General features: G+C 46.3%; 6 protein-coding genes across 6 annotated transcripts; 5 read left to right on the forward strand and 1 right to left on the reverse strand.

Annotated features, from left to right (window-relative positions):
* Window positions 1–710: 710 nt before the first annotated feature.
* F5891DRAFT_1174915 (uncharacterized protein) lies at window positions 711–3,071 on the forward strand (the record flags this gene model as incomplete). Its single annotated transcript, XM_041365687.1, has 9 exons — window positions 711–837; window positions 986–1,099; window positions 1,143–1,354; window positions 1,420–1,716; window positions 1,782–2,132; window positions 2,182–2,331; window positions 2,391–2,570; window positions 2,630–2,811; window positions 2,871–3,071. 9 exons carry the CDS (start codon window positions 711–713, stop codon window positions 2,950–2,952), a joined length of 1,695 nt encoding a protein of 564 aa, XP_041222627.1. The 3' UTR covers window positions 2,953–3,071.
* Window positions 3,072–3,688: 617 nt separating this feature from the next.
* Window positions 3,689–5,042, forward strand: F5891DRAFT_1051148 (uncharacterized protein). The gene is made up of 5 exons (XM_041362478.1): window positions 3,689–4,016; window positions 4,076–4,237; window positions 4,294–4,446; window positions 4,499–4,782; window positions 4,841–5,042. Exons 1-5 carry the CDS (start codon window positions 3,771–3,773, stop codon window positions 4,920–4,922), a joined length of 927 nt encoding a protein of 308 aa, XP_041222628.1. The 5' UTR covers window positions 3,689–3,770; the 3' UTR covers window positions 4,923–5,042.
* Window positions 4,872–7,844, reverse strand: F5891DRAFT_1051154 (kinase-like domain-containing protein). The gene is made up of 13 exons (XM_041362479.1): window positions 7,774–7,844; window positions 7,656–7,684; window positions 7,393–7,490; window positions 7,252–7,311; window positions 6,967–7,186; window positions 6,814–6,851; window positions 6,544–6,765; window positions 6,266–6,506; window positions 6,038–6,209; window positions 5,937–5,986; window positions 5,753–5,841; window positions 5,034–5,693; window positions 4,872–4,895 (listed from the first exon to the last, which is right to left on the reverse strand). Exons 3-12 carry the CDS (start codon window positions 7,420–7,422, stop codon window positions 5,034–5,036), a joined length of 1,782 nt encoding a protein of 593 aa, XP_041222629.1. The 5' UTR covers window positions 7,423–7,490; window positions 7,656–7,684; window positions 7,774–7,844; the 3' UTR covers window positions 4,872–4,895.
* Window positions 7,845–8,686: 842 nt separating this feature from the next.
* Window positions 8,687–8,962, forward strand: F5891DRAFT_957791 (uncharacterized protein; the record flags this gene model as incomplete). The annotated part of the gene is made up of 1 exon (XM_041375515.1): window positions 8,687–8,962. A coding segment is annotated over one exon (276 nt), but the record flags the coding sequence as incomplete, so codon positions are not given.
* Window positions 8,963–13,443: 4,481 nt separating this feature from the next.
* F5891DRAFT_564280 (uncharacterized protein) lies at window positions 13,444–15,557 on the forward strand. Its single transcript, XM_041372293.1, has 5 exons — window positions 13,444–13,979; window positions 14,033–14,152; window positions 14,206–14,415; window positions 14,465–14,870; window positions 14,921–15,557. The coding sequence occupies exons 1-5, from the start codon at window positions 13,583–13,585 to the stop codon at window positions 15,417–15,419; spliced, it is 1,632 nt and encodes a 543-aa protein (XP_041222631.1). The 5' UTR covers window positions 13,444–13,582; the 3' UTR covers window positions 15,420–15,557.
* Window positions 15,558–17,622: 2,065 nt separating this feature from the next.
* On the forward strand, window positions 17,623–19,770 carry F5891DRAFT_564311 (uncharacterized protein). Its single transcript, XM_041372294.1, has 6 exons — window positions 17,623–18,338; window positions 18,400–18,441; window positions 18,500–18,538; window positions 18,601–18,687; window positions 18,737–19,145; window positions 19,199–19,770. Exons 1-6 carry the CDS (start codon window positions 17,951–17,953, stop codon window positions 19,698–19,700), a joined length of 1,467 nt encoding a protein of 488 aa, XP_041222632.1. The 5' UTR covers window positions 17,623–17,950; the 3' UTR covers window positions 19,701–19,770.
* The last annotated feature ends 2,335 nt before the right edge of the window (window positions 19,771–22,105 follow it).

Below are 22,105 nucleotides of genomic sequence, written 5' to 3' on the forward strand. Positions count from 1 at the left end.
GCAAACCTTACAGCGTGCTATCCAGTGTGAAGATTCACACACTGTGAACCGAGTTTGATTTGTTGCCTGGCAGTACAGGTTTCAAAAAGGTACAGGCTCCCTTCCTTAGCATGGAAGGGTACGAAGACGCGGCCAAAGACGCGGTTGTTTCAAAAAGGTATAGGCTCCCTTCCTTAGCATGGAAGGGTACGAAGACGCGGTTGTTTCAAAAAGGTACAGGCTCCCTTCCTTAGCATGGAAGGGTACGAAGACGCGGCCACACAACACGAATTTACTTGATATTTCAGAACAGGTTAGATTACGGTGACAGCACGGCAACAAACAAACGTACTAAAATGATGGTGGCACACTGTGAACCGAGTTGGATTTGTTGCCTGGCAGTACATGCTTCTGCCTGGACTCTCTGTCCATCAGCATGGGCTACACGTGCCTCAGCTTCTTTGATGATGCGGCGAGCTGAACCTGAGAGGGGAGGAGAGGGAGCACCATTCAAGTTGACGGTTGCAGCTTGAAATTCTGCTAGTAGACGCTCTGCTTGTTTTAGCCATTTCTGTAACCACACGTTAGATGAAAAAAAAACCAACGACCCTAGCGCTGGCACAGCACAGTAAAAAAACAGACCTGAAAATGAGAGTGGCCACCAATAAGTTTTCATAACCGTCTCAACCTTTCCCTTCCCAACTTCAGCTGAAGCAAACACTACTAGTAGTATGCCTCCGAGTCCCCATCTGTCTTCAACGCCGTCAGATATAGCCGCCCACAAGCGGAACGCCCAAAGAAAGGCCCAGGTGGCAAGTCAAGATTCCACTGGCAAAAAAACCGGCAATACAGAAGAGAGTGAGTACATCCATAGGCCAAGAAAAATGCGATGGACTCACAGTCATCACCAAGAACCACTGCAGCGGTCATCCAAAGTAAAGGCCTTAGAGCGAAAAAGTTAGTACAGGCAATTGGAGAAAGCAGTCATTGACACACCTTGTTTCAGTCTGGAATGAGACAATGACCAATACTCGTAAGCGCGCACCCACAGTAACTGCGCTACAATCAGTACCAGCCGCCAAGTTAGCGCGAAAGACACCTGCAGAAAAGTTAGACAATGGTTAGTAGTTGCTTAACAGATCAGTATGAGAGATACTCAACAGCGGATCAAGTCAACGGTCATGGTCAAAGTCAAGGCCGCAATAAGAAAAACAGCAAGCTGCCAAAGTCAGTCGCAGTGTCAATCGAAGATAACGACTCTGTCAGTGAATACGGAGAGAGTGATCATGACACCGACAAATCGGACGATAATGCGGAGGTTCCAGAAGACGATGATGAGGACTTAGTACCCTCCCAGAAGGAACTGATTAAAGAGGTGAGTCGTCACTTAGCTACCCAAAGTTGAGAATGATGAAAAAAATGACGCACCTTTTATTTAAGATTCCCTACATGATGCCTCCTCGTGCAGCTAGATCTGCCAGCGCACTATCGCAAACCAGCAAAACATTGTCGAATAGTGTTCGGATGACATCTAGCGGGGTTTCTGACGAGTCTGAGTCAGAGTTGCAGTTTGCTGACAAAGACACGGAGTCTGCCAGTGACCGCAGTGACAGTCAACGTTCCAAGGCAAGTTATGATTACCGCGAGCCTTCATCACTCACCAACTCGAAACCACAGCCAAGCAAGAAGAAGAAGAAGAAAAGGAGCAAAGTAGCAGAAGCACGTCAAGAAATTGAGGTGATGTGTTCTACTCTACTACGCTCCCATCACTCTGTCTTACTAATGAATATACTGTTTTCTAGAGGCCCAAATTCGCAGAGTCGCGGCAGCTAACAGACGAGGCACTGCCAGCCTCCGCCGATAAGGAGTTGTCTGAACACTCCTTTACATGGCCTATATTCACAGATCTAGTCTACTCAGCCGATAGCTCGATCAACCTCAAGGCTCAGAATACTCGGATTCAGCAGGTGTTGAAGACTGCCGTCTTTGAACTCAAGAAAGCCTCTATCTTCGACAACGCATTTCCCAACATCACTCAGAAGCGCAAGATGGCTCTCGATGCAGTTTATAATGCTGCCGGGAAGCATAAGGAATATGCGATAGCAAAGAGGATCAAGCATGACTTTGATTATGCGGTGGCTCTCGCTGGAGTGGTATGTACACTTCTTGTATGTTACTGGACATCACTGACATCCTCACAAGCCGGAGGGACGGCTTAGTTCCTTCCGTACTAATCTCAAGAAACTCGCGCATCAAATTGTGGTCTCTCGTTTTGGACTCAAGAAAGGCTGCGGTGACGAGGTAGACGACCTCATCAAGGGTCACAAGTATATTTTCCCAACCGACGCCAAGGTCTGTTCATTTTTTCGTTATCTATCTCTTCATTTATCTTATTCTTATCCACCACCCAGGGTAAGGTCCTTGGGGACCAACCGTTTTGTGACGAGTCTATGGTTGACTCCATCCGTTTATCTTTTTTCGATGGTGAGAACTCAATTGGTGTCCAGTCCTGTGACGATTTTGTCTCGGTCTTGGATGGAAACAACGAGCCCGAGCTACCTGTTGCTATGGTGTGTTTGATTGCAACGCTTGTAGGTGCCGCTCTTGATAATGTTTACTCTGTTTGCTCACTACATAATGTTCTCTGCAGATTTACTCGATATTGAAGGATTGGAGCAGCGGGAACCCACCCTCAGGCGCACAAGTCAAATCATTCAATTCCTCCTTCCACATCAGTGTTTACAACGCTCACCAAGCGACTCTCACACGCATCTTTAACGGTAGTCGAAAGAAGTACCATGTACTGATGGCGCGTCTCTACAAGGCAGTCAGGTATGTCTTGCTCACGCGCTATTTGTTATCGTCGTGTACTCTAACTAATTCAACATTAGTGCAGTAGAAAGCTCAGAGCCCGCTGGTTCATTGGACGCCGCTTGTGATTACCTTGATCTTGATGCAATGGGTGAAGATTAATCAACCTTCCGAGTCATTTGTACATACTGGTGCTTTTTCGAGTCTGCTGATCTTTTTGCCGTCTTTCGGTTGTGATATTCTCGTTTAATTCTAATATATTTGATGTTCGTGTGTCTTCACATTGTTTGAATTCAAGATAATTCAAGATAATCAATCAGCAAATTCAAAGGATTTCAAAGGAATTCAAAGGAATTTCGACTGGAGTTGAATAATCTCGTTTACTTTTATTTCAGCGGAATTCAGAGGAATTCTCTGAAATTACCTTGATTTCGTGAAGGAGGTTTTCCCTGATGTTTTCGTCATCTGGAAGCCATCGTCTGTCGCATTGCGGTCATAAATTGTTGACATCGTTTCGCAAATCATGCGGTTGAGTAAGATGGTGTTTTGATTCAAAGCGACTCATAAATTCAGTGTCGATCGCTTAGTCGAACACATTTTCGTCGTCTGGAAGTCATTGTCTGTCGTATCGAGTTGTAAGTTGCTAACCTTATCTCCAATGAGTCGTGTGTATGATGGGTGTAGGTAGACTATTAGCTCTGGCTCCACATTCACTCGAAGTCCGAGTTCGAGTGATTTGAGGGTCTTTTCCCAGTCACAAGCCTTTGTCGGAGAATCAGGAACTCTTCTTTCCTCTATAAAACAAAATAATCATCGATGGCAGAATTATGTTGCTTCTTGGGATTAGGTACTATATATAGGCATGAATCCGTTTCTAATTTCTTCACCGGTTCACTGATGACTATGTCGCCGAAGAACTGTCGCCGATAGCTCGAGGGTCCAAGCGTCCACTTGACGACTCGGAGACTTTGGACGATGGCATGGTACTGCCGAAGATCAAGAAAAATTCAGATGGTTCACGCCATCGCATGAAAGTCAGCGACTTCGATGATGTGTCCAAAGAGATTTTGGGGACGGCAGCCTGTATTTTCTGGTGTCTGATAGTCTCCCAGGCGCCATTTCCCGAGAACATTGCTGTCGAGACGCAGTTGGCAAAAGAAGCCTGGCATGAGGCATGTCAAATCAAAGGCATCAATGTCAAATTGACACCTTCAGGTGTCAAAATGGTGAGTCGTCTGATCTCCGTGTGTTCTTCAACTGATTTACTATATCATACTTTGCGAAGCTATTGACCCACACATCACAAGTTCGTGGGGAACTCAAAACAAAAATGCGTTCACTGACAGCATCTTTTTTCGGTTTCCGGTCGAGCAATTCCAACGATGTGATACGACAGAATAGGGATCTAGCAGAGTCTTTGAAAGACGGTTCTGTATTTGCTTTCAAGGTACATATTTTGATGATCTACATGGTATTTCAAGTACTAACTCTTTGGACTAATAGGATTGGAAGTCGAAGAAGGGAATCTACAAGACGGAGTTACTGCAACTGGGCATCAACATCATGTGGTTCACGAATCGACACGATGAAGGCGTCATCCACCATAAATATTTTAATCCTATGCCCGTCGAAGTTATCGCTCTTGTGCTTACAACTGTGAGTCTCTTATTCTATATTCAATTTGATGGCGCTGATGAATCACTGGTAGATCGAATGTTGTATCGACGAATGGTTACAAGGTCTGAAGGAAGATATCAAATTCACGTCGGCTACTTATGGAACTGTCTACCATGGACATTTCTGCTCCTTGCAGCGCTTCGACGAGCGGACGGCGCCTTACAAACTCCTCGACAAAATTCGTGTCAATCTGCACGACGTGGCTCGGTGCGTTTATGAACGACACGATCGCTGCAGGTGTGACATGAGACCAACCGAACAAACTTCCACTCAAGTCTTGCTTGAACTTGCTCATCACGTTAATCAACACCACAAGTTCGTCGTCTTCGATAAGTCTTTTACACCGAGTCGGATTCACAAGTCAGTAATACAGCGCCAATATTACGTATGCAGCAAAAGAAAAGAGTTCATTCGAGAATAATGCGCGAGAGACTGAACATAGAATGAGGCAATGATCATAATGAGTCAGTTGGTGAGCGTGGCGACGAACTTGAACGTTTGAACATGTAACATACGGTACACCACTGTAATCTCCTAAACTCGACAGTTTACTTGATATTCGCTGTTCATCCCTTCTTCTTGAACCAGCTTTTGCTCATCGCCGAATCTAAGCCGTTGGCAATTGGTAAATCCGCGTAATTGTCTATGACAAGTTTGCGCAGAATATCGCCCGACTCTGAAATACGATGAGTGATGTGGTTTGGGAGGCTTGTGTGTTCCCAAAGCGTTGTGACGCAAGCATGACCTTCGAAATACATGCCCTTGAATTTTTTCACATTGGTATCCCACCAGCTCTCCATGTGGGTCTCTTTCTCTAATCCTGTGATGACGACTACGATCGGAAACTTCTTCTGGCAGATTCCAGAGTGGAATTTATCATAGGCCTTAAGGAGGGCGCTAGTGGCGATCGTGCTGTCCATGCAGTACACCAGAAGGCTAATTTCATCCAACTTGGAGCTCATGAGCTCACGCAACAGATTCTTCAACCTTTTTTCCGCTTTTGCCGCTGACACGGTGTCTGCAGTTCCCATGCAGAGACCTGCGGTATCAATCAGGACGAATTGCTGGCCTGAGAATTCTACTGGGTAACGTTGAGAGGTAGAAGTGCATCCATGTGCATCGTTAGATGTCTTCGCGAGCTGCTTTTGCGCGATTGTGTTGATGATTGAACTTTTCCCTGAACCGGTTTCGCCAAATATGACGATATTTCTTTCCCGCAGGCGCGTCTGATATATTCAATCAGTAACCTCTCTTTATGGTATTGTGTCTCTCGAGAAGCACGTACTTCGTGGTTGCTCGACCATGCGTTTGGAGGTGGCGGTGGTGGTGGCGCCGGTTGTTTCTGTTCATGTCCTGGGTTGCTAGTCGATCGAACTACTCATGGTGATGAAACATATCCGCCTCGATGCTTGTTTGACATGAATGTAACTTACGAGAATCACTGTCGAACGTCGTGGTGGGATGAGTACTGACACTCTGAAATAATGGCGAAGAATCAGTGTTGGGTGGTGAAGAAGGACTGAAAAAAATGAATATCAAAACTTGTGAATCTGTGCCGTTCTAGACCTACAAAGATATCTGAGCTCCAGGCTCTATAATTCCATCCGTCGGCTCATGATCAGGGTTGGATCGTAGACTATTAAACGGGTGTTTTGTTATACCGTTGGAATTATTGTGCGAGGAAGCTCCGGGGAAGCCACCCTGCGCATTATCGGGAGAATCGTTAGGTAGACTCGAAGAATCTTGAAGCTCAAATGAGTGGATGGTCAAAAAAGCACTACGGACTATACAGGCTGACCTGATGAGCAAGGCCTACGCGTGACAAAGTCGAATACTTCATCTGCTGAAGGCCGAAGTTCAAATTTTGATTGCAGACATTTTTGAATCATGTCCCAATCTGAGTCCATTATTGCAGGGTGACCGTTTGGGCGCTGCGGACTATGACCTTGGCGTTTCAAACCATAGACACGGAATTCCGGGGATTGACACTTGATCTCAGACCAAGGGTGCTGACCCGAGATAATCTTGTTCCGTAAGTCCTCGAGTGAATATTTTGTGACCAAATAACCAACTCACTTGAAGCATTACACAACCAAATGAGTAGATGTCGGTTTTTTCCAAAGGTAGACCATTGACATTGACATCATCTAATAGAAGTTCTGGTGCTGCATAGTGGATTGCGCCTGGATGTATCGATGTTACAGCCAAGTGTGATTGGCCGAAAACGGGCGTGACAACGGTGGAAAGGCCAAAATCGATTAGCTTCGCCCGGCCTCCCTCGTCAATTAGTATATTTGCCTACAGTTTTATTAGTTTCCAAATAAATCCTAGCAGCTCCGAGCTCACTCCTGTTATATCCCCATGCACGACAGGCACAGAGTGCACTGCACTCATGGTAGGTTACCATAACATCTTGAGAAAAAATATGAAACTGACAGTAACGCAGTCCAGCACTGACATCCTCTAGCTTCCAACTTTGAGTCAGTCCTGGTAAGTGACAGGATGTGATGGGAATTCTACTTACCATACGTGAACGGTCCAGCACTGTTAGATGCTTGCGTTTAGATGCAAGGTAGGCATTCAACGTGCCGTTGGAAATCCACGGAGTTACCAAGCTGGGCAACCCTGGCTTCCGTCCAAATCCTGTCACTGTACCCAACAACGGTACAATGTTATTATGGCGTAAAATCGTCAAAATGCCGATTTCTCTGTTAATTTTCTGGATGACCCCCAAATGGTATAAGTAGTATGTGCTATTATATATGCGGATCTGATATTTCTTACCCTGTGTATTCTCTCTGAATCTTCACATTGCTCTGGGTATCTGAAGGCCTTGACCGCAACCTTATGTGTTCAACGATTGGTTGGCGTAAGCCAGCGCACAGTAAATGAGTCTAACACGTGAACTGACGATGGCTGAAATACCATCTGGATTGTAATTGCATTTCCAGACATCACCGAATCCACCTCCGCAAATGTGGTCTTGAGTTGTTCGAGTGATGAAGGGTGTTAAATCGGCTGGTAAAGTCACCTTCCTACACAGTTAGTTCAGTAAAGCAGATACTGCATGTAGCACCGATAATGCGACCGTACCCCTGACCACGGTCCCCCATGTTCATTCAATTAGCGGTGTTGTGAATGACGGACGGTCAAAGAATGTGGGTTGTATTCAGTAGTCGTCGTACCATAAGTTAAAATAAGAGGATGGGGGGCTATACAATTCAGGTTAGTGCGGCACAGCCTTTGATTCACCCCCAACAAAGATCGTCGTTTGATTAGTCTGAGCGAACTCGGAAATGGGTGACGAGAAAGGAAAGTTCTATACCCTTGGCCACAAGCCTTAAGGCAAGCTCCAACCTGCTTCAATGTTGACTTCATTGTTCTTGAAGCGCAAGGCATTCAGGGACCTTTCTATTACAGATCGTCACAGGACGGCGTGACGCACACAAGGTACGAAATTATTGATATTGTAAGCAAAAGGTGTTAAAATCCCTGTTGTTAATTTATACTTAACAATTAATGAAATGGCTGGTCTGGTACAGGTGGCGATGCTCTTTCAAAGATACCAACACCCGCCAGAACCTAACATCGAAATGATCAAGCTAAGGGAGACATAGGCCAACAGTCCGCATCCCAAAGAAACCTTTGGTACATCCCAATCAACATATTCCTACTAGTTATACTTGATTCTCCATCTGTATGCATACCGGTATGCTGGCAATCCTAGGTAACTACCGTTCTACCATCCCTGGCTTTGTATCAATACCGTGACTTATGACAGCATAGCCTCAAACTTTAGGCGATTCATTGCTGTAGCAGGAAATACGCGTACTGCACTCCGTGATTGGCCGTGTCCTTCTTCCGATAGGTATATATCGGCCAGGAGCCACACAGCAGTCTCCAACATGACTAAGCAGCGCCCCCCACATGCTACGCCTCCCCAGCTATCGCCCGAACCACCGCAGTATACTCCTCCAGAGACCTTTAACATCGGACAACGCAGAACACGACACCTCATCCGCCCAGATCAGCTCGGGGCCCATCTTCACCTTCTGGCAGCGTTCAGCCAGCTTGAGCAGCGCATCACTGCCAGCGAGAGCCTTATCGCAGGCTTAGAGTCGGACAGCGAGAAGCGTTGAGTATAGTTTGTCAATTTGGCTGTTGAACGGTGCGTGCTTTACTAGCCTTCTGTGTGCGCTTGCACTGTCAACTTACTGCACTGGTGGAGCACAGGTTTGAGAGGTGGTGTCTGACGATCAAGAAATCTGATACAGTGGAGCAACATTTGCCTCCCATCGATGTCACTATGGTGTGGCATGCCTACCTCCTGAATCCGAGGCAAGCATGTCTCTCATTCCTCGTTGATGATGAACTTGACATTTTTTTGTCATATCCGCAGCTGGTATGCGGAAGACACCACACGGATCTCCAAGCTCAAACCTCGTTCATTTCACTGATTACTTTCCTAACCTTCTCGTACGCCACATCACTTTGAATGATGTCCCAAGCTCGCTGAACGTCGTGCCGGGCTAACCCCGATCTGTTAACCACTGACGCACCACAACATGAACGCGTCTCTGCTTTGGAGCGCAGAACTAAATCACTGTATGACCCATTCGTATTTGCTCCGGATCTCACACACAAATCTATCGCGTGCTCTTACTGTTCTCGCACCATTCTTTCGCGTACGTCCCTTCTGTCTTTATGGCATGGGAATCCATTCTGACAGCCAGCCGTAGCATTATTCAAGCCTGGTGGGAAGGGATATACCCCAGAGCAACTTTACCATCGAATGTATATGTACTAAGCCGATTACTAAAGAACTTCTCGGCCTTCACAAGTTTGTGAAAAATCGAAAGTGCCTGATGCATATTTGGCGTGGGTGTCTTCCTGCTGACCGTCTTGTATGACATCTAATATATTTTCATATACATAGTAGAACTCTTCATACACCACGTACCACCTACGACACTGCGCACGTAATCGTGATCAAGAAGCGCATTCTCAGCTTGAATGTGGATTCCCAGAAGAACAAGGCAAGTGATCGCACGCAGCAGATCTTGACAAACATCCGGTATGACACTGCGCTCATGCGTCGCGCACTGAACATACAATTGAAGCCAATATGGTATGTCTTGCAGTGAATACATTTTCTCAACTGAACAGGTGGAATAAGATAACGGGTGCCCCATCTCCTCTCAAACCACCAGTAACATGCTCTCACTCCCTCCTAAATTTGACGCATGTGCTGCTACGCACCCAAGCGATCATAGCGCCGTGTTTGTCCTAGATAACACATCCGCAAGCCTACGTCATCGGGAGAACCGTATACACAAGGCAGAGAAAAGGAGCTGCGGGAAGAGCGGAATGAGAAGGCTGTAGAGAGATGAGAATGGTGATCATGACATTGCATTTTTATGTCCTGTGCGGCTGTTTCGGTACTATCCTGGTGGATGCGTTGATTGCTAGTCTGTTTTGGAAGTAAGCTACGTTGGACGATATCTACTCGCGAACAAGGGCAACGCACAGATTCAGCTGGAATATCGGGCATCCTGATCAATCCACTGGTAGGTTTTTCATAACACCAGGTTAAACACGATTGCAATGAAAGGCAGCAGAAGCGTTCCACACCGTTAGAGATTCCGAGTCAGGACTGACTTCTTGCAGTCCAATGCCAGAGCATTTGTCAACATGGCGAAGCGAAGTTGTGCTTGATGCGAGGGCCTTGTCAACTAAACTATGAAATTTTAAGAGTACGCACGTGTCAGAACGCCCCAATCATCTGAGTCGTTTGCCTCAGATAACATGTCGATAGAAAGGTCACGGAGATGGTGAACGTTTCAACGAAGACAAAGAGTCCGGTGGAGTCAGGAGCTGGTGCATCAGCGGCAGTACGATTGGCGATGCCTATGGAGATCGTTGTTACAGTTTTTGACTCAGTTCATCAGTAAAACTCCCGGTTCCTTACCTTATTATAAGCCTAAAGTCATGTTGTAACGATAAAATTGGAAGACATATCAGGGAACATAAGGCTGGAAAAGAAATCAGTGGTTTTGCTATGTTTCTCGACAGCACATGAGTATGCCCTGCAGCGTCAGATTTCTATAGCAGTACGCACCAAAATACTAGGGAAGGCATTGCTCTTACGTTCACTGGGTTAACTCGTGATACCAAGGCAAGGGTATTATTGTGAGTATAGCGAGGCTAGACAGGTACGATCTCAGTATTCGGTTTACGAATCTCTTTATTGACGAATGTTTTTACCTAGACAGGTACGCTACGTTGTACGTTAGCACTCGTACTCAGACGTCACATTAGAACACTCACATCTCAGTATTCGGTTTACGAATCTGAGATGTTTCGACGGCGGCTGGCTGCTTTTATATGGTGAGTGCGCCAGCAGGAGTTTTGATGGAAACATATACTAAAAGAACGAAAAAGATTGCCGACGTTTGACACGTCGTCTGGATTCTCCGTTTGGTGGCGCTCGCACCTCGAGCTGCCTTATTCATCGGCCGTAGTCCCATTTCCCCCTTTGGTTCCTCCTCTCTCGGCCTTTCCGTCCTCAGGTTCATCGGCTCTCAACAGGTATCCCGGTGTTAGGAAACGAAGGTGAGTTTTCTCGTGCAGTGTGATGGAATGCGCGACAAATCTTTTACCATCTGTTTAGGGGAAAACTTTCGAATCATCTTTAACGTAGTGAGTCACCGGGGCCGGGAAATCTACACACCAAAGAAAGCATAGACACTTACGATCACTGTGAGTCGTTATGATATACACAAAACGTGCAAGACTAACACCAATGATCGCTGCAGAACCACTAAGAAAGAAGAGTCGTGAACAGTTGAAAATAATACTCACTGAACTAACGACCTAGTTTGACGACAGCTGTCGAGGAGATTAAATCCTGTCGTTGGATATGCTTTAGGCCTGGGCCATTACTGTCAAGTGCAGTCAGACAGAGAGGGAGTGTTTATCGTAGAACAGAAGCCTGTATGTACACGTACACATTTAGTTGGGACCTTTCCTTGAAGTACCAGTAAATCTTCGATAGGCTGTGGCGATCGACTTGAGGGTGCCAATGAGTGATGCATTGACACGGTACTCCGGGCCCGGGTGTCTCAAGATGCATGGTTCAATAGTGTGAGCTTGCGAAGGTGTGCGGAGGTGTGCGAGGGCGGTAGATGGTGGAATAGCCTAGGGTGGTGGTGGTGCGAGATGGCAATGAGAGAAGGAGTGGAGGCTGTGGGTAGATTAGCGACTGCTAGCACCAGGAGATGCGAAAAGGCAGGGATACATATATCAACGTTCAACTGCCATTGATATTGCCTGCAAGTACACTGCGTGACGGAGCAATGAATGCATTACATTTTCGCCACTACTGTAAGCTAAATATCACAACACAGAGCCTGATATAGATAGCCCATACATCTATATTTCATGTGTGCATGTGACCCCCGGTTTGCGAGATCGAGTCGCGATAAAGTTGTGAATTGCCAATACGAACCCCAAACTATAGTTAGCCGTGCTGGGACAACCGGTAGAATGGTAAAACACTTACTAAAGCTAATGTTGAGCCAAATTCGGGAATTCAATCATAAAAGAAGCAAAAGAAGTTAGAATACGAGTGGGTAAGCAAGGTACAACTGGGAGCAGGGCACAAATTCAATATGGATTCGGGCGAGATTTAGAACCGACCATATATCTAGAGGCTGTAAACAGAACGTAGTGGACTTGCAAGAATATGTAGATCAAAACTCATATCAATACACGCAATTATCAAGATTCCCATACCCTGCTCGACATGATACACTCCAGGACCATATATCTCCGTCGAACATCAGTTGCTGGATAGATGTAACCTACTTCTGATTTTAACACATGCATCAACAGAAGGGAGAAACAAAAGTACGCACTGACACTTGACAGTTACCCAGTAGTTCGACCCGATGGTGTGACTATATGCGCCATAAATGAGTGGTTTCGATCAATAAAGCATCGCTAGTTAGTACATACCCATGAAGAAAACGATGATCAAACTTGCAGCCTTAATGGCCGCAGGTTTCAAAGCTTCTTTCCCTTGGACAGGTATCACTCATTAACAACGCACGCAGCTCGGCTGGTCATCAAGGCCGAAGAGCCCGTCGAAGAAGTTGGGACCGTGACGTATGCAAGAGAGCTCACGGCCTCTGAGACATGCACAGCCGGTTGGCTATTGAAAGGTAACTGGGATAGGTGGGTGAGATGACAAGCTGTTACGACGTTGCGTGATGGTTCTGGTCGAAAGGACTTGACGGAAAAACAAAGGCACTTGATATAAACTCTGAGGCGAAATTGGGCTGTGAAGATATTGATAAGAAAAATGTTGAGTAGATACTTACTAAAGGTCCGGGCGTAAAGGTTACATTTGGAAACTAAACGCTCGACTTTGCGCAGAGTTCAAGTTTGATGAGGGACTTGGCGAAATTTATGATGAACTCAACTGAGATGCGAAGACGATAAGATGAACATCCTGGGTCACCGGGTGACTTGATGTAGTATTGATAGGTGGCGTGTAGTAGAGCGGGAATTCGGTTCTGTTTACGATTGTTAATACTGTTTACTGTTCAGCCTCAGGTGGACGCGCTTCAGGATGCTGAATATAGACGACACAGCCCATCATGCATATGCATCACCGGTGATTATCAGTGCATATGAGCATATCGATCACCCCTGCAGTGATGTATTGATGATTGCATCACACAATGAAGAAGCTTGATGCATGATGGGTTTCAACCGCCTGCAGAGATATCTTGCTATCTACCTCTGTCGCTGATGATCAAGAAGGTATGACAAAGACGTGCTAGAAGTCGATTCATCATAGACATATGATGCTATCATAGGGCTGATTCATCTATTTTTCAGATATCATTGTACCAACGGGCCAGGATCATTGTGAACCTGTGCCGGGCCTGTGCGAACATCGGAATTCTCATGATGATTAACGTCTTGTCAACTTGAAGCACATTCGCGGCCTCATTCTACATTGTACTGCCTTGAATTGACGCCCGCTAGTAAAACACAAATAGTGAACGGTATGCATACGACGCAACAATTAACCCCAAAGTGACATCCAATGATGCGCTTACTACTGGTCTGCATCTTTCTTTACCTCGTTGGAGTCATCCAAGCTCAGGCTACACCTGATACAACACTGAATGCAACTGATGGTACTACTGCACCCCCGACAGCCTACGGTTCTGAATCGTTGACGACCAGAACCTTATGGACCATCGTGTCCAGCTCGGTTCTCACTCTGTTTGCGTGCACATACAGTGCGATTCACCCTAATATTCTGAGTCCCAAGGACAGCCCCCATCATATCCTACGGCGACAATTTGGCATCATAATAATGGCACTTATCGCTCCCGAACTGATCGTCGCATGGGCTATGCGTCAGTGGTTCAGCGCACGCTCTGTTACAAGACAGTTTGAGAAATCGGGATATCCCAATATCCGTCCTGAGTCTGAAGGTGAGTCCCACTATACATATCCTCAGATCATGGGTCCATAGCAGCATCTGCAGAACAATACACTCGAGGTCACCAACTTTACACTCTATCCCGCACCTCAAATACGTTTCCTCGCAACTCACCTGCTTCTCAAGATCAAGATAGCTCCCGGGTTCTCTTAGCGCATCCTGAAGGTGAACCGTCATCTGTAGTGGTCTTCCTTCAGTGATTCATACTAGTACTCTAGCGCGCACCCTAAGGCATGAGGAGACTCGTGCTCTTGCGAAGCCACTCAAAAAGTTGTTCAAGACTTATGTTTCAGAGCCATATGAAGGTAAGCCCGACCCGTTTCTCTCAAACACACCTGATGTTTGGCATGCATCTTTAGATTATGCGTGGACTCTCGCGAAGCCATTCACAAAGATGTTTAAGGCCCATGTTTCAGAGCGATCTGAAGGTGAGCCGGATTCGTGCCCGCCTAAACGCTGACTCAGACGCGTCCTTAGATTATACATGGACTCAGACGCACAGCTTCTTTGTGCTCATGGGTGGTTTCATGCTTTACGTGGACGGGGAACCCTACCTTACACTACGGTATAATGACATTCTCGAACTGTTGCGCAAAGACTGTATCGACTTCCCTATCCTGACAGCAAACCAGATCTATGACAGGAGCAAAGGCAATGCGTTATCGAAAGGATTGGTCATGCTTCAAGTGGCCTGGTTTATTATGCAGCTTACCACCCGTGCCATCTGTCGCCTCGAATTTACTCAGCTCGAAGTGGGGACATTAGCTTTTGCAGTTCTCAATTTCCTAACCTATGCTGTGTGGTGGGACAAGCCACTCAATGTACAGTGTCCACATCCAGTGTACTGGAAGTCGACCGAGTCAAGGCCAGAGGATTACATTGAGTATGTATGTACCTTAACAACCATACCATTGCTGATTATATTTGTCTTAGTCTCAGTGACAGAGACAAAACCGCTTCGCTTGGGATCTTTTCTCCGGTGCTCGGCCCAATCATAGAACTGATAGGCTTGTTCGACGTCCCCACATCCCTAACACTCCGAGTTCCAACATTCGATGGCAGCATCAAACTCGGACACTCGGACAAAATGGTCATTCAACTTGCTGCATTGAGTATGGCAACCATATTCGGTGGCATCCATTGTCTAGCTTGGCCGTCTGCCTTCGTCACACATCAGGAACGGCTCCTATGGCGCATATGTGCCCTTGCTATAACTGGCACACCCTGGCTTTTCTTTTTTGCGACTTTTACATTCGATTCAGCAGGTGCAGCAGTCCTGATATTTCTGTATTTCTCGATTGGTTTGGTATCTATCATACTGTACGTTACAGCTCGTGCCATCCTCTTGGTGCTTATGTTCACCACTTCACGCCATCTTCCTGCTGGAGCATACCAGGCGGTGGATTGGGTTACTTTGGTTCCGCACTTGTAGTTACTTATCATGATACTTGCGATACATTTCATACTTTTGTAATGACATTCAGATGTAGCATTCTTGTAGTGGACGATGGACCTAGGCTAGGTAGTAGGTAGTACACCCAATCGCTATGACTCCGACACGATCACATGACCTTCATGTGTGACCCGAAACCCAACACACTCTGCTAAGTCTTGCTCGAACTTGCTCAACACCATGGACGGCAGCGAAATAGGGCTATCAGGTATGCTGTGGGTGATGCGAGCAGACAACTGATACGCAGGCAGCAGGATTTTCAATCGACGAGGAGACAGTTAACTAGTACCTTTGGATGCGATCCGACGTGCTGCGTGCACCTTTATTGCACAGAGAACAATGCTCTGCACGCGGAAACTGTGTTTGTCCCCTGGAAAGGAACGTGCGCGACTTATTTTTCCACAAAATGACTCCTTTAGATGAAATCCATTTTGTTAGCAGGCTTTCGATCCTCGTCGTCTCTGGCGAAGCACACCTCACCGTCGACGGTGTAGATGGAGTGAAGGCCGGGATCTGGAGTGAGCGAGAAGGACAGGATGGTGAGTGTATGTCTTATTTTTTGAGGTGAGGAGTCGGATGTGCGGATGATGGGAGTGCACAGTTGCCGATTTTGATTACGAGCTGATACAGGGTACATATACTTGGGTACACGAGGAGTTCGTCCTGTCTCCCTAGCCTCTCTCCTGCACATTGTCTGCCTATCTTCGTTTCTCTTTCCTTGTGCAACGTTATATTCTTACCGGCGACCGATCTTCCAATGATTCATCTTCCAGATAGCCACAACACGTGGCGTCCTGTATCGCCCACGAAACCCTTACGTTCATGACCTGCCAATCTATCAATCGTCTTCCAGGATGTATAGGTTGTTCTGATTATTTGCGTCCCATAGCGTGGAGTCCTGGATTATCGATGAGACTTTCTGATTCCCTACTTCCACTGCAAGCTGATGCACCAAAGCCCCAGGAGGCGCCTTGCCAGCAGTTTTATCTTGAAGAGGATCGGTATCATTCTCAACCCGCTGCATGTTAGCATGACCTCAAACCCACTATACTTTGGCTAATGGAGCCTTCGGGTCATACATAGAGTATACGCTGAAGTGGCGCAGACTTAGACACCGCCGAGGAGTCGATTCCTCAACCAAGCACATGGCGTAAATATCTCGGTGCTGTACGTGCATGCGTTGTTATCAGTCTTGCTGCTCGACTTTCATTACGCCCACACCGACAGGCAGGAATACACTACGGAAGTCGCCCTCCTTGTGCCCCAAACACGCCATATTCTTAACCTTATCTTGCATGTGTGCCAAGTTATGACGGTGTGATGTGCACTATCGATAAGAGTGGCAAGGCTGCAGGACCAGCGTCCATCATGTCAACCAGCCACAACAGCATGAACGCGCAACTCACCCTGAACCTAATACCTTGTTGATGGTTTCTTGGTCTGTGGGTTATCAACATGGGCACACTCGAGTCTGCTGAGAGACTTGTCCAACCATACGGTGCATCGACAAAATCTAGCCAAGTGTCTCGTGCTGTGTCGTGGGTTGGTGAACTTGACTGTGGCATCTTGAGAAGCCTACCTTAAGTACGTCTTTGTTGCATTAATCTGCTGGAGCGAGAATCGTCTGTACGAATGACAGCTGAACGGGGAACAAGAATAAGAATGAAACCTAACATATATTTGGTACGCAAGACAGTACACCCTGCACTACTTATGCATACAGATGTACCTGCGAAACTAGATTGATTCGACTGCGATCTAGAGGACGTTGTGAGTCAGTCTGAGCGAAATGGGCGAAAAGTGATTTAAGACAGGATGGGTCCCGTCCGATGATAATAGGCCATGCCATGCCCTTAACTGCAAGTTGTTGAGCCCATTGCCTTCAAGTTGAAAAAATGCATGATGTGCCAGGGGATTAGTTCCACTGTGATCGAGAAGAAGGGCCTACGCATCTGAGATCTTCCCCATAAGAGTGTCGAACATCCAGCTGCCAGTGAGGGGTTTGAGACATGCGTCCTAGATATTGTTCACAATATTGAGATCCCCCTATGGTGCATTTTGGCGGTGCACGCCTCCGTGACAGCTCTGGAGCTCTCCAAACTATATTCATGTAGTGTGGTCAGATGTACCGATTGGGAATCAGGACCTTCGGGAGACAGGGAAGCTGCGGCCGTGGGAATCTTCCGAGAGCCTCGACCTATTTCAAACGAATCTTCGTAGGCCTATAGGCAAACCTTGCCAAGAAACTGACAGATTGGGCTACAGGGACGGGCAAGGGTTGTTGGGCCAACTGGGAGCTAGTTGATCGATCATTACTTCACATCCCCTTGCCAGTGCCAAGTTCGACTCGTGAGCCCGAGTGCCAAGTTGCCATGCTGCAAATTCAAACATCAGGCAAGCCCTAGTGCCTCATTGTACATTGTACTGCCTTGAGATGACGCCCGCTAGTGGAATACAAATAGTGAGCAGGTCCATATGATACACGATGTACCCCAAAGCAACACCCAATAATGCGCTCACTGGTACTTTTCTGCATCTTCCTTTACCTCGTTGGAGTCATCCAAGCTGCACCTACTACAAATACAACTACTAGCACTAGTAGCGGCATTCCTGAAGTCCCATCATTCACAAATAGAACCCTGTGGCACATCCTCTCGAGCTGCGTTCTTGCTATATTCGCGTGCATTTACAGTGCCATTCACCCTAATATCCCGAGTCCTAAGGACAGCTCCGTTCTTATTCTATGGCGACGACTTGGCACCATGATAATGGCACTAATCACTCCTGAAGTGATCGTCTTATGGGCCATGCGCCAGTGGTTCAGCACTCGTTATGTTACCAAACAGTTTGAGGAATCAGGATATTTCGGTGTTCCTCCGCCGCAGGAGCAGCCTGGAGGTGGGCCGTGCTGTCTGAAACTGCATATGTTCCTCGGGCAGCTCACTATGCACGTCCTTAGATTATGGGTCCATCCAAGCAACTGCGGAGCAATATGTTGAAGGTGAGCTCGACATTCTGTCTTGCTGTTTCCCTTCCTCATAACTTGCCTACTTCTCAAGATCGTGATAGCACCCGGCTTCTCATAGCACATCCTGAAGGTAATTTGTCATCTCTACTGGTGGCCGCACTGTTCCTTCAGAAGTTTATGTTAATACTCCAGCACCCACCTCAATATATGGGGGAACTCATGCTCTTGCGAGGCCGTTCAAATATTTGTTTAAGACATATGTTTCAGAGCAATCTGAAGGTAAGCCCGATTCGTAATCACCTAAACGTTGACCCATGTGCATCCTTAGATTATTCGTGGACTCAGACGCACAGTTTCTTTGTGCTGATGGGTGGTTTCATGCTTTACGTGGACGGGAAACCCTACCTTACACTACAACCTGATGATATTCTCAAACTGATATGTAAGGGGTTCATCGACGCCCCTACCCTAATGGCAAAACAAATCGAGGACAGGAGCAAAGGCAATGCGATATCGAAAGGATTAATCATCCTTCAAGTGGGCTGGTTTGTCATGCAGCTCATCACTCGCGCCATTTATCACCTCGAAATTACCCAGCTCGAAGTGGGGACACTCGCTTTTGCGGTTCTCAATTTCCTAGTTTATGCTGTGTGGTGGAACAAGCCTCTTAATGTGCAATGTCCATATCCAGTGTACTGGAAGTCAACCGAGTCAAGGCCAGAAGATTACATTAATGAGTATATAGCACGCGCCCCAACAATTATACCGCTGCTGATTATGTCTGCCTTAGCGCGGTTGAAGAAAAAGAACCCACTGGGCTCAAAGAGTTCTTGGATTTGGGCATTTTCCCAATTCTAGAACTGATGGGCGCATCCACATCTCAAAAGCTCCAAGTTCCAACATTTGATGGCAGCATCAAATTCGATAATTTGGATATGACAGTTCTTATGCTTTCTGCGTTGCTTATAGCAACCATATTTGGCGGCGTCCATTGTATAGCTTGGTTTCTTTCCTTCCCCACATATCAGGAACAAGTCCTATGGCGCACGAGTGCCGTCGTTACAACTTGCACACCCTCGGTTAGTCTTTGTTTTTTGTGCATTGCAGGGATTTTTGTCAAATCCGAGTCACATGCATTCCGAATTATCGCTGTGCTTTTGTTCGCCATATCTTCCATAATGTATGTCACAGGACGTGGCGTCCTCTTGATACTCATGTTCACCACTTTGCGCAATCTTCCTCCTGACGTATACAAGGTGGTGTCATGGACCGCTTTGGTGCCGCACTTGTAGTTCTTGGTAATGGTACTTGCGTTCATACTTTCTAGTCATATTCACGCACTGCCATACTCGTAGTATCGCGTGGTAATAAATGATGGATTCATCTGACTGTTTCGGGCGCAGTAGCAGGTGTCCTGGCTCGTCCTCGCAGTTAGAATTGTTAGATAGAGCCGTAGCTTCCCGCTATAGAGGTCTGGCCTTAGGTTCCCCTTGCAGTCCGTTCCCGTTACATTGGACTTGCTCGATATCAATGTTCATGCACATGGACGTCAACGAAATCATGCTGTTTTTAGATGCTGCGGCTGGTGAACCAACAGGTGGAAGCATTCCCAATTGACGATATGAGACGGTCATATTTCACTTTGTACGCAACCCGACGTTGTAGTATTCGTCTCTATTACCCAGAGATCGGACTGTGCTCTGATCGCAGAAGTTGTATTTCTAGATATGAAGGTATGTGGAGTATCTATACCCAATCGCTATGACTCCGGCACAATCACATGACCTTCACGTGCGACAAACAAACAAAGTTTGCTCAAGTCTTGCTCACAACAGAGACATTGCCGGATTGGCTGGAGGCTAATATGCGGAACATATTTGTAAAATATTTTACATCTATTGTTCGATGTTGAACCTAAACAAATAGAGCACAAATGTAAAAATTGTGGTTGAAATTGATTCCCTACCAGATTTATCTCCAAATGAAGAATATATAGACCACAATATTGAGAATTTGAAAGGAAGGCTTTGTTTGTGCACCAGATCCATGCTCATATTGAAATTATGACAATAATATTTTGTATGTGCAGATCTGGTTTGTATTATTCTGAATTTGTTCGATGACTGACCAATAAGAAATCGCTATACCAAATATGTATAGGGTTCATATTGAAAATTTGTAATTAAAATTGATCAGCCACCATATTCATACTTAAATTCTATATATGACACGTATTGTAGAGCAAAAAGATTTTATTTCAAAGTTTAGATATGTGATGTCATCAGATTTAGGATATTGTCCCCCCAATTTGGCTATATGTCATATCACGAACATATGTAAAATTTGATATCCAATACTACTGCAGTACAGATCCTATCACCAATGCAAAATATTTCTGTGGATATGATACCAATCTGTGCTTCAGACAGATTCCGTCCTGCCTCAGGTGTCAATGCTCATCACGACGGACGGCAGCGAAATAGGGCTATCTGGTAAGACTGGTATGCTGTGGCTGATGCGAGCGGATGACTGATAAGCAGGCAGCAGAATTTCCAATCGACGAGGAGACAGTCAACTACCTTTGGATGCGACCCAACGTGCTGCGTGCACCTTTATTACACAGAGATCAACTTTGCTCTGCATGCGGCAATCGTGTTTATCCTTTGGACTTTGGAAAGTAACGTATGTGGCTCATAAAAAATTAAGTAGACTGACACCCTTTGCATTGGCAGGTTTTCGATCATTGTCATCTTTGGCGCCGCACGCCTCACCGTCAACGGCCACTGTGGGGACAGTGAAGGATGTAGGGACCGAATTCTGGAGGACGTGAGTTAATGACGAGGAGAAACTGGTAAGTACATGTCTTTCTATCTTGTACTCTGGAATAAGGCAGTCGGATATGTGGAATGGTTCAATCTGAGCCTTTTGTGAGCTAATGCAGAGTACGTGTAGGTGAATACACGGCAAGCTCAAGATTATCACCTATCATGTCTGCTCCTTAAATTGTATATTAATATGGGGCACATATGTGTCTCCTTTGCCACTTCCTGGCATGCTTGTCTTCCCTGGTTTTCTCTTCTTGATATTCATCTCCCCGTGATGCGTCTTCTAACTAGCCACCGCCTCAGAGGCCATCCAAAAGTGCTATGAATCAGCACCCACTACACCCAACCCTTTCCCCGCACAAGTTGTATACTTCCTCGTCATACTCTCGCCCACCTTTCTTTCGTTTCCATCACGTGTCAGCTCAGTCGAACTTTGGTTAAGCTGGATCGGCTCATTTTTGCAGCTATCGGCTTCTATCGTCTGGAGTGCTTTGCACAGTAAGTTCAAAACAAACTATATTTTACTTTGCAGTATGCTAAACTTAACGAGGCATTCTGGTATTGCCTTTAGATATAACTTGCGTTGGCAGGCTTTCGATCCTCGTCATTTTGGGCGAAGCATGCCTCACCGTCCACAGCGTAGATGGAGCGAACGCTGGAATCCGAAAGACGTGGGTGAGCGAGAGGGACAAGATGGCGAGCGCGTGACTTTTTTTGAGATGGGGAGTCCGATATGCGGATGATGGAGTGCACATATTTTTACGAGCTGATATACAGTACATATACGTGGCCACACGAGGAGCTCGTCATGTCTGCTTGGCGTCTTCCTTGCGCATCATCCACTTATCCTTTTCCTTGTGCGGTGTCGTGAG

Source organism: Suillus fuscotomentosus (genome assembly GCF_016647785.1).
Source record: "Suillus fuscotomentosus strain FC203 chromosome Unknown F5891scaffold_50, whole genome shotgun sequence".
NCBI lineage: Eukaryota > Fungi > Basidiomycota > Agaricomycetes > Boletales > Suillaceae > Suillus > Suillus fuscotomentosus.

What these genes read in the sequence shown, in the direction of transcription:
- F5891DRAFT_564311 (XM_041372294.1), top strand. Translation starts at nt 17,951, where the DNA reads ATGCGCTCACTGGTACTTTTCTGCATCTTCCTTTACCTCGTTGGAGTC. An exon ending in TGTTTCAGAGCAATCTGAAG is followed by an intron (nt 18,688 to 18,736) that starts GTAAGCCCGATT and finishes GTGCATCCTTAG; the next exon opens with ATTATTCGTGGACTCAGACG. An exon ending in CCAGAAGATTACATTAATGA is followed by an intron (nt 19,146 to 19,198) that starts GTATATAGCACG and finishes TGTCTGCCTTAG; the next exon opens with CGCGGTTGAAGAAAAAGAAC.
- F5891DRAFT_1051148 (XM_041362478.1), top strand. Translation starts at nt 3,771, where the DNA reads ATGGTACTGCCGAAGATCAAGAAAAATTCAGATGGTTCACGCCATCGC. An exon ending in CACCTTCAGGTGTCAAAATG is followed by an intron (nt 4,017 to 4,075) that starts GTGAGTCGTCTG and finishes TACTTTGCGAAG; the next exon opens with CTATTGACCCACACATCACA. An exon ending in TCGCTCTTGTGCTTACAACT is followed by an intron (nt 4,447 to 4,498) that starts GTGAGTCTCTTA and finishes AATCACTGGTAG; the next exon opens with ATCGAATGTTGTATCGACGA.
- F5891DRAFT_1051154 (XM_041362479.1), bottom strand. Translation starts at nt 7,422, where the DNA reads ATGTCTGGAAATGCAATTACAATCCAGATG. An exon ending in TGCATGGGGATATAACAGGA is followed by an intron (nt 6,766 to 6,813) that starts GTGAGCTCGGAG and finishes ATAAAACTGTAG; the next exon opens with GCAAATATACTAATTGACGA. An exon ending in CATGGTCGAGCAACCACGAA is followed by an intron (nt 5,694 to 5,752) that starts GTACGTGCTTCT and finishes TGAATATATCAG; the next exon opens with ACGCGCCTGCGGGAAAGAAA.
- F5891DRAFT_564280 (XM_041372293.1), top strand. Translation starts at nt 13,583, where the DNA reads ATGATGCGCTTACTACTGGTCTGCATCTTTCTTTACCTCGTTGGAGTC. An exon ending in TGTTTCAGAGCGATCTGAAG is followed by an intron (nt 14,416 to 14,464) that starts GTGAGCCGGATT and finishes ACGCGTCCTTAG; the next exon opens with ATTATACATGGACTCAGACG. An exon ending in AGGCCAGAGGATTACATTGA is followed by an intron (nt 14,871 to 14,920) that starts GTATGTATGTAC and finishes TATTTGTCTTAG; the next exon opens with TCTCAGTGACAGAGACAAAA.